The sequence below is a fragment of the Arachis duranensis genome, chromosome 6, assembly GCF_000817695.3.
Source record: "Arachis duranensis cultivar V14167 chromosome 6, aradu.V14167.gnm2.J7QH, whole genome shotgun sequence".
Taxonomy (NCBI): Eukaryota; Viridiplantae; Streptophyta; class Magnoliopsida; order Fabales; family Fabaceae; genus Arachis; species Arachis duranensis.
In genome coordinates, this window is record NC_029777.3 from 9,951,745 (window position 1) to 9,962,806 (window position 11,062).

At 31.4% G+C, this 11,062-nt stretch overlaps 2 protein-coding genes across 2 annotated transcripts; both read left to right on the forward strand.

Moving 5' to 3' along the window:
• Nucleotides 1-2,647: 2,647 nt before the first annotated feature.
• On the forward strand, nucleotides 2,648-5,500 carry LOC107492672 (protein STRICTOSIDINE SYNTHASE-LIKE 10). The gene is made up of 3 exons (XM_016113720.3): nucleotides 2,648-3,096; nucleotides 4,085-4,348; nucleotides 4,707-5,500. The coding sequence occupies exons 1-3, from the start codon at nucleotides 2,810-2,812 to the stop codon at nucleotides 5,272-5,274; spliced, it is 1,119 nt and encodes a 372-aa protein (XP_015969206.1). The 5' UTR covers nucleotides 2,648-2,809; the 3' UTR covers nucleotides 5,275-5,500.
• Nucleotides 5,501-7,689: 2,189 nt separating this feature from the next.
• LOC107492599 (protein STRICTOSIDINE SYNTHASE-LIKE 2-like) lies at nucleotides 7,690-11,062 on the forward strand. Its single transcript, XM_016113634.3, has 3 exons — nucleotides 7,690-8,004; nucleotides 9,412-9,693; nucleotides 10,172-11,062. Exons 1-3 carry the CDS (start codon nucleotides 7,721-7,723, stop codon nucleotides 10,740-10,742), a joined length of 1,137 nt encoding a protein of 378 aa, XP_015969120.1. The 5' UTR covers nucleotides 7,690-7,720; the 3' UTR covers nucleotides 10,743-11,062.

The window sequence follows — 11,062 nt, forward strand, 5'->3', positions numbered from 1 at the left end:
TCTACTTAACGTAGGATGTATATGTAGTTAATTACCATGATGGTAATTTTAACTGAAACTATATCTATATAATTTAGTTCATTCTGAGAAAAAAAAAAGGTATACCTATTAAATTGGGTTCGATACCTCTTATGTCATGCATGTAACCTAACTATATAAAATTGCCATAATAGTAATTAATAATACACATAATCACTATGTTAACTTGATTGATGATGAAAGAATTAGGATGATTCACGATTATAAAAAACTCAAGGACTAAATTAAATATGTCTAAAAAGTTTAATAACCATAGGGGCAAAATTTTATCTCATTTTCCTATACTAAAGATATATTCGAACATTCATTTTTTTCGGATTGAGTTATTCATGCATTGTCATACATTGTCTGAGCTAATCATCAATCTTTCCCACTACTCCATTGATGGACTATTTTTTTTTAATAACAGATTTTCTGATAAAAAAAATTATTAAAATACTTTATATATTATTATTATTATTATTATTTACGTTTCACTTTTAACTAAAAAGTGAAAACTCAGATAAAATTTACGTGAAGTTGATAATTAAAAACCCTTAAATAAAAATTTAGTCAAATCATTTAACCAATTTTAATTATAAATTTGACGTAAAGTTGACTTCACCTGATAATTAAGTTTTGAAATTTTGAGTCAACTGCCTTGTTTATCAAAATGCTTATAATTCAATAAAAAATTAAAAATTAAAAAATGTCATTCATGTACTGCTTCAAATGTAAAATAGAAAGAAAAGAAAATTAAAAAAAATATTAGAAATTTTAGATAATCTACAATCTGTGATATTTTACTTATTTATTAGTATAATTTGTATTTATATTACATATAGTCTATAATAAAGATTAACAAACATATATAATTATTATATTTTATATTTCTTTTATAAATTCTTAAAAATACTTCATGAATATAAAAAATAATTATCAAATTAGCTATGATTAAATTTAGCATCTTCAAATAATTAAATATTTTTTACTAATATCAGTACATATTTCTATACAATAGTTAATTAACAGCTAAAATTTTGATATAGATATAAGGGTTAGTAAATATATACTCTCGACATACAATTTTTAAATTTTTTATTTTAATAAATATAAAAATACATTAATATTTTTTCTTAAAAACTATATCAATTAAATATTTTAATATATACTTTTACAATACATTAAAATAAAGACTCACATATAATTATGGAATTTTTTTATTTTAATAAATAAAATTAGTGTAATAATTATCGAAATAAATAATTTAAAAGATATTTACCGATTTAAATTTTTCAGTTTTATCGCGTTTACAGTGTAAACGAGATAAGACACGTCAGCATGACATGTAGTTATCTCGTTTACACTGTAAGCAGCTGCTCCACCATCACCCATGTCTCAGTGCCGTACCACCTACTGAAGTCATGGAGGCACCCCCAACGGGATTATCGTGTGCGCGTAGGCCTAGGTGGTACGCCACATCCTGCAGGGTGATAGTGACCTCACCCCACGGGAGATAAAACATGTGCGTCTCCGGACGCTATCACTTCACGAGTGCCGAAACTAGGAAATTGTCAAAAGTGAAGTCCCTGAGGAGCACTATTTCGTCGAATTCGGCCTCAACCAGATACAGCACGATGACGTCGGGTGGAGGAAGGGTATAACTCACTCGTCGAGGTAGTAGAAAGTGAGACCTTTGAAGATTAAAAAAAAAAATATCATGCTTAAAAAAAATTCAGCCACATACAGATTTTTTCGGTTTAGTATTTAGATCAGCTTAACATGATACACAACACATTAGAGGTTACGCAAATATTTATTTCTAACTTACAGCTACTTCTACTTAAGTATATACTTCGATGTTTCTAGGCTACACATGTCTCTAAATTACATATTCCATAGTAGGTAAACCCTAACTAGAACGTACTAACAACCTAGCACAAGTTAAACAGAATTCCAAACTAATAATTATGTGATAACAACCTTCCATAAGTAAATAGAATTTTAAATTCCTCTTAAAAACTTATTCTTAAACCATTTAACTACGTTATGCCTCTTCAGGACTACTCTAACAATGGCCACATACTTAGATTAAACAAACAGAATAAAACTAACCTCGAAGTCGGCCGTCCCGACGTAATACGACGTCTCGTTCAGCCTGTTGATGTTTTCGTTGTTTCCTGTCTGACGCACCATCATCGTATCAGTCTAAAATAGAGTAAGAAATTGTCAAAAGAAGGAAGAAAGAGGTTGATAAAGTCAAATGGAGACCCAAAATTAAACCGTAAATGGCTTCTACTTATCAGCGCGAACAAATCTTATCTCGTTTATACTTTATTTATAGTGTAAACGAGATAAGACTAAAAAATTTAAATCAATAAATATTTTTTAGATTATTGATTTCGATAGTTATTACATTTGTTTTATTTATTAAAATAAAAAATTCTATAATTATGATCATATAAAATTAATAATTAAAAATGATTAGATAATTTAATTTGACCTCACATTAATTATACGTTGACATGTTGACTAAGAAAAATTGCAACGTGTGTGAATGGTGATTGGAGGCTTGTTGCGATCGCTATCCTCTTTGAAAGTTGAAACTCAAAAACAACACTACACAGTACACACCATCGTCAACTACAAACTCTTCAAACCAGAAAAAAGCTCATACATACTAATAATAACAAAAATCAGAACAGAATAACAAAAATAACAAAGAAGAGGAAATCAGAAACAGTGCGGTTTTTTATATTTTTGGAAGAATAAAGAATCATTTGCTTTGACCATGTCGACGGTGGTGGTTGTGACGGCAACGGTACTTGCACTATTGGCCGTCACCTTCGCCATTTTCAAGCCCCACCAGACCCTCTTTGCGCCGCCGCAGCTTCAAGCTTCCATGGATGTCCTACACGCCGCGCGCCTCCTCCACGTCACTGGAGCCCTTGGTCCTGAGAGTCTCGTGTTCGATCGTCACGGTGGAGGGCCATACACCGGCGTCGCCGATGGCCGGATTCTAAAGTGGGAAGGAGATGAAGTTGGTTGGACTGAGTTTGCTGTCACCTCTTCCAATAGGTACCAAAATGTGAAACTTGTTTCTAAAATTGTGAACTTTATATGAATTTGAGGGTTGATATGCGTTGGTTTTTGTAGAAATTAGTGAGTATTCAAATGGGTCTAGTGTTTTTTGGAGATTTATTAGTTTCAGAATCAAAAGTTTTGATTTTTGTGTTTTTGTGTTCTGAGTATGCTAGTGGTAGAAGATTTGATATGAGGATTTAGAAACTTAGTTGAATGATTTTCAGGTGCTAGTAGTCCCTTTTGAAGTGTGGGCACGGTTAGAATGAGTCATTCTCTCATTGAATTGTGTTTGCCCCTTTTGTGTTTAACATGTCCTATGCATGTTGTGGGAGACTTTGAACTTTGAAGTTATGGAGATGTAGGGTAGCTGCCACATTTATTTCATGCTAAGTCAGAGTGAGGACCAGAGTTCTAAGCTGATTCCCTTCAAGGAAGGTCATTTTACTCACAGCATTAGGTGCATGTGCAAATTTATCAAATATGTAGCAACAGAGGAATTTTGGATAGGTTTCTTTTGTAAGCAGCATAGTTTTACTTTATAAAGCTTTCTTCTTGTCATTCTCAACTTTAGTAGTTGCAATCTGGCAAAACTATTAAAAGTGGTTTATTCACCATTGAATGTAAGAGCTTGCAGTACAGAGGATAAATCTAAAATGTTCACATGATGTACTTTATTCTCGATTATTCGGTTTTGAATGATAGCCACTTTCCATACATAGATGCTCTGGCATGTGCATAACTGGTTGTGCTTGTTATTTTTCTAATTAAATGATAATGAAGTATTAACAACTTTAAGGGTCTCTGAAAGTAGAAAGCTGATTATTTGGTATTCTGATTTTTCTGATAAGCTTATCTAAACAGTCTACACAACTTTAAAAATTAACTTTGCTTATAAGACATGACACTAACACATACTTATAGCCAGCTGGACATTCTTAACGTTTATTATGAATTCAATGAGTTTACTTGCATGATTTTCTAGGACGGAGTGTGTGCGCCCATTTGCACCGGAGTTGGAGCATATTTGTGGGAGGCCATTAGGACTAAAGTTTGACAAGAAAAGTGGAGATCTGTATATAGCTGATGCTTACCTAGGCCTAAAAGTAGTAGGACCCGAAGGGGGTTTGGCCACCCAAGTCGTAACGGAAGCTGAAGGTCAGCCGTTTCACTTCACCAATGACATGGATATCAGCGAAGATGAAGACGTAATCTACTTCACTGATTCTAGCAGTGCTTTTCCCAGAAGGTAACTTCAGCCTTTATTTATTTATTTATTTATTTGTCAGGGATACCTGCATTTTCTTAATTAATAGTCCTTATGATGCTACAACTCTCATTCCAGTGTACAAATGAAATTTAAAAAATTGACTCTACATTAGTTCACTGAACTAAGCATTCCCCAACTCTAATTGATGTGTTTCTCTTAAAGCTGTGGAGAAAGTGTTAGCTCTTTTAGTTTCCACCACGATTATCTTCTTGTTTAATCTCATAACATTTTAGAATTAGTCCAAGAAGTTGCTTATGAAACCTAAAATCTTGTTAGTACCGGGTATTTCTAATTGCAGAGGAACTTTACTTTAAATGTTCACCACCTTATTTTGCAGGCAATTTATGTTTGTGCTCCTTCATGGAGACAAGACTGGCAGGTTCTTGAAATATAACAAATCAACAAAAGAAGTGTCTGTTTTATTACGCGGCCTTGCTTTTCCAAACGGTGTTGCTTTGAGCAAAGACGGCTCGTTCGTGCTCATAGCAGAAACCACTACTGGCAAGATCCTAAGACTCTGGCTTCATGGACCTAATGCCGGTGAAGTCAATACTTTCGCAGTGGTTCCAGGATTCCCTGACAACATAAGGAGAAATTCGGAAGGCGAGTTTTGGGTGGCTTTGCACGCAAAGGGAACTCCTTTCTCGAGATGGGTTACTTCTAATGCATGGATTGGACAGACATTGTTGAAGGTTGGATTCAACTTCAAGCAGTTGCATTCGTCGTTTGCCGGGTGGAAGCCTCATGCTACTGCTGTAAAGCTAAGTGAGAAAGGTGAGATATTAGAAGTGTTGGAAGATTGTGAAGGGAAGAAGTTAAAGTTCATAAGTGAAGTGGAAGAGAAAGATGGGAAGCTATGGATTGCATCAGTGTTAATGCCTTTTATTGGCATATATGATTTATGAGTCCATCATTCATAGGTAAAGATGGTATTTGAATTACTTTAGAAAGTAATATGAAAATGTGGTTGTTTTATTATACGCATTGTGAATTAAATTACTTTGAGTGATAACTGAAAAGGCGTTGGCTTGAAATTTAAGCTGTGTTGTATCAAATAAGAACAGTTCATTCCTTTTCAAGGGTAGCCACACCATAATTGTCAAAACTCAAAAGCATTTTTCTTTTTTCATACATACACCACAGTCAGTAGAAATTTTCAATTTAATACAGAACTACTTCGGCTGAGAATAAATGTTTGGTCGTGAGAGACCCCAAACATTGTTGGGTCATTGGAACGGGCTAAGTTTACAATCTTTCAACTTTTATAGATAATGTAAAGTATATTTTGTACCTCGACCAAAAACATATTACATGTACAAGCATTTTAATTTTTCTATGGAGAGCATACAAATTTATTTATTGATATGGCACAAATTTTTGTACATACTACAATTTGTTCACAACACAAATTTATCAATATATTATAGATATTTTTGCACATCACACAAACTTATCAATATAGTATAAATTTTTAGAGGACCACATGCTCAGCACATAAATATTTATACATAGCACATAAATTTTTGCTATGAATAAATTATGTTAATTGGGTGAGTCAATGTTTTGAGTATGTGATCCTCCAAAAATTACTGTGTTGCACACCAAAATTTTCATGATATGCTAAAAATTTTTTGTACGTATTGTTAGTTGGGTATCAATATATTGAATATGTAGTCCTTCAAAAATTTTTGTGTTGAGCACCAAAACTTGTGTTATGCACAAAATTTTTTGTATTGTGCCTATTTTGTTAGTTGGATGTTAATGTTTTGAATATACGGTCTTTAATTAATTTTTGTGTTATATACTAAAATTTATATGTCTCTACCAAAATTTATGTGTTGGGAATCAATTTCTGTGCTCTAGTTATCTGGACATATATAGGAGAGGAAAAAAATAAAGACGACGAAAACAATGATGATGATAATAAACGAGGATGAGAAAGAAGAAAAAGATAATAAGATAGCAAGATGATGATGACATCAACAGTGACAACAATAACGACAGAACGATGATAAAAATAAAAAATAAGGAGAAGTACCAGTTTAAAAAAATACGCCATAACTTGGTTGAAAACTTGTTTTAAAAAACGTTTGAATACCTAATTTTATTGGGAAAAAAAAAGTATATCTGGTACTTTAAGAATGTGCCTAAATTGCACTCACTCTGACTTTTGAGGTTGAATCGAATTTTCAAGGAGAAAACGGGTAATATCCTAAATTGGTTTTTAATCTTTAACAAATTTATGAACAAATTTTTTTTTTAATTTGATTAGACAAATTATTTTTTATATAATATTGTTTATTTATATAGAGGAATTGATTTAAGAATATAAAAATTTGTTAGCACTATTAACATCAATGAAAATAGCTGTATCTAATTTTTTATCAAAAAATTAAATTGAAGATGAATTTGTTTAATAAAATAAAAAGTTAGAAAATAATTTAATAATTAAAATTTTATTAAGGATTAAATGGTTCAATTAAAAGTTTTTTTTTAAATATTATTTAAATTTAGGAAAAAAGATAAATATGTCATTAACCTTTTGATCCGCAAACATTAGGTACACCAGAATTCGAAAATACATTTAAGTCATTGATATTTTTAAAATTTGGACTTATCGATCCCTCATGTTCATTTAAGTATTTGACCTTTTCAAACTTATGTTTACTTAGTCTCTCAGACTCAACAGAAAAATACTTGGTTGATACAGATGCATACGTGCGAGAGTTTTTAAAATTGGACAAATTAAATTCAGAGATCGATATGTCCAAATTTTAAAGAGGTTAAAAACTTAAAATATATTTTTAAATTTGCAGGAACTTAAATGTCCTGAGACCAATAGACCAGGGATCCATTTGTCATTTTCTCTTAAATTTATAGAGTGAAAGTTTTTTGTAAATGTTTGTATCTTTTAAGTTTTTTTTTTGGGTCTTAGTATTTCTCAAGTTGTGGGTCATGCCTTAGGCATTTTGTTAGATGATTGGCACAAATGTAGGAGAAAAATTTAAGATTTAGAAGAGAAAAATTTAAGTACAATAGTTTTAATTTATATTAACTAAGATTTTCAATTAATAATTTAATATTTTTAATTTAGCAATTTAGTATTATCTTTTGTCAATATTTTTAAATATTATTAATTAACCGCAGACAAAAAATAATAAATTGTGTTGACTGAATCTATAACGTTGCTCAATTTTTAATATATTACTAATTTAAACTATTTTTATAATTAAATATATGAATTTTTTATTTTAATTTTCCTCCAACAAGCTATAAAACGAGAGAGTGGTAGTGCAGCTCTAAACTCTTCTCAAATATCAACTCTCATTCTCTCTCTCTCTCTCTTCAATCATGAAGACACATGCAGAGCCGCACGTTATGACGGCTGCGGTGGTAGTGACCATGACGGTGGCAGTTGTTCTGGTAGCTTATTTGTGTGGTTCGAGCTTGAAAGGCGGGGTTGATGATGATGAGTACGAGGCCATTCCCATTGAAAACGCAGTGGGGCCGGAGAGTTTTGCTTTCGACCCTCGCGGTGGTGGCCCTTACACCGGCGTCTCCGATGGTAGAATAATCAAATGGGACCCTACTCTTAACCGCTGGCTCAACTTTGCCCTCACTTCTTCTCCCACCAGGTACAAATGCCATGGACATAACATCAACTATTCTTTATGCTCTACAATTTTTATTTTATTTTTTTAGTTTAATTTTGATGATCGCTCACAGTATAAAATCTTTATGACAAGTAATTACTTTTATTAGTATGCAAATGTAATATTGTAATATATAAAAAAAATAACTTTTTTACAAAAAATATTAGAGGAATAGTCAATGAGTAATAGTTCAAATGGCATAGTCTCTTCATACTCAATTATCTCCTATCTTTGATAAAAAAAAATGTTAGAGGGGTTAACAAAATTTATTGTTTTTTTACTAGTAGTTATATATTTATATTTAAAAATATAGACTAAAAATATATTGTAAAATTATTAGACTAAAAAAATAAAATTAATAATTAAAAATAATTACTAAAATAATAAAGCTGATAGTTTTTGAGTTTTTTTAATCTTTTATATTGATGCTCTATAGAAACTAAATCATTTTTATTTTGATTACGATAAAAGAGATTCTTGGTGTTCGAATAGAAAAAGTTTAAATAATCAACTATAATATAAGCTAATTTAAGTCAATTTTTTGTATTTAGTTTTGAAATTCAAAAAATTAGAATCATAAAAAATTATTTTTTTATAATAAATTTAATTTTTAACTAATTAATTTTAGTTGATTATTTTCTTACTTGATTTTCTAACGGCACCAATTCGTGTATCATTGAATTTTTTTATTTTTGTTTGCTTCTTAATAATAATTAATCTCAAATAAATATGTTAGGATCAGTTTGACGGTGTGAGAAATTAATAAAAGTAGTAATAATTTCTAACTCATTAGTATAAAAATACTGAAATATAAATATATGTTGAAATAAATTAAATTATAAATATATTTATATATAAATATATTAATAATTAATTTTAGTAAATAATTTTAATATATAAATAATATTTTTGTTTATGAAAATATGATCAATTAGCCTAATCATGTAAGGTAAAGGGAATACGTGGCGCACTGGTTTCCCCTGAGCGAAAATTTTAGGCTAAGTTGACGTGTGGTGTGAGGAAGCCAAGTATGATGCGCATACCAAGACGCAATTAAGCTATTGGTGATGCAGTTGAGACTTGAGAATTGAGATGTTCTGTTGGTTGCAAACGAAGAAAGGGATGCAGAGTGTTTTCTCTTTCCTTAAATTATTAGATTTGTTAGCTTTCACTTTCTTGCCTATTCTTTGCTTATTAAACTTGGGACATGCATGGCCATTACGTTATCAGTCACTTCATTCTCCTCACTCATACGATACAACATTTAGAATTAGGTGAAAACTGTATACGACTTGACTATATTTTCATTCTAATAGCTCTCAAATATTAACAACATATACTTTTTATATAACTTATTTTTTATAGTAAATTTTAAATATTTACTATAAGGGGCAAAGATGATGATGAAAAATCTGAATCCGAAGAGTGTGGAGGATCAATTGAGGAGCAGAAGAAGAAAGAACACATTTGTGGGAGGCCACTTGGTTTATGCTTCAGCAACCACACCGGTGAGCTTTATGTTGCTGATGCATACAAGGGCCTACTTGTTGTTGGGCCTCATGGTGGCACTGCCTCTTCACTCATCCCTTCCACCTTCACCAACAGTTTGGATATTGATCAAACAACTGGGCTAGTCTACTTCACTACCAGCAGTTCAATATACCAAAGAAGGTAATACTAAGGTAGCATTTGTTTTAACGTATTGAGACAGAGATTTATTAAGAGATTGAGATTCAATATCATGTTTATTGGTTTAGAGGATGGTACTAAAATTTTGTCTCTATCCCCAAAATTTCAGTATTTTAGTACTTCTAAAAAGAAGGGACACCGAATTAAAATTTTTAGAGATAGAGACTAAAACTTTAATAACATTTTATACCTAAAATACTTTTATTTCAATTAATTAATTCCAATTTTACCCTTTTTACAAATTAAATAGAATTTCATTCTTGTTTTAATTTCTGTCTTCTATTTTGTACCAAATAGAATACTGAAAATTATTTCAATTCTGTCTCTTAATCTCTGTTTCTTAATCTCAATCTTTCCGTCTCTGTTTCTCTCTGTTTCTCCACCAAACGCTACCTAACATATCACATTTACTAGTATTCAAAAGTTTATCAATGTTTGTGACATGCTAACAAAATTGCAGGAATTATATATCTTTGATACTAAGCAAGGACAGAACAGGTAGGCTAATGAAATATGACCCACAAAGCAAAGAATTAACACTTGTCCTAAACAATCTGGCATTTGCAAATGGTGTAGCATTAAGCAAAGATGGTGACTATATCTTAATAGTAGAGACTACAAACTGCAGAGTACTCAAGTATTGGCTAAGCACACCGAAGGCTGGAACATTGGAACACTTTGCAGATCTTCCAGGTTTCCCTGACAACATCAAACGTAGTCCAAGAGGGGGATTCTGGGTTGGAATTCACTCAAGAAGACAGAGACTTATACAATGGATTCTGTCATATGATTGGATTGGAAAAGTATTAGTTAAGGTTCCTTTGGACATTACAAGGATATATTCATATTTGGCTAAGTTGAAAGGGAGTAGTGGAATTGTAATTAGGCTAAGTGAGCAGGGTGATGTGTTGGAAGTTGTTGAAGGTTTGGTTGGGAATTCTATTAGTGAGGTGGAGGAAAAAGATGGGGTCTTATGGGTGGGTTCCATAGATACACCCTTTGCTGGAAAGTACAAAAGGATAGTAAAGTGAAAAGGGATATAAGATTTTGTTCTTTTACATTGAATCTTGCTGACAAGTATTATTATAGAGGAAAAGAAAAATATTCTTAGGTGTGAAAGTGAGAACAAGTCATATGCAGGGAACTCTGAAGTTCAAAGTGACTCAAAAAAAATCCCATTATCACATTGGAATCTTCTTTGTAAACAAAAAATCTATATTATGGCATGGCCAGAGGCAGAGTTTCTCTTGGACAATGAGGGCCATGCCCCCAAATATTTTATAAAAGCATGAGTAATATGTAGCCAAAAAGTGAAATTAATTCAATTAATTAGTTAGTATTATGTTCTTTT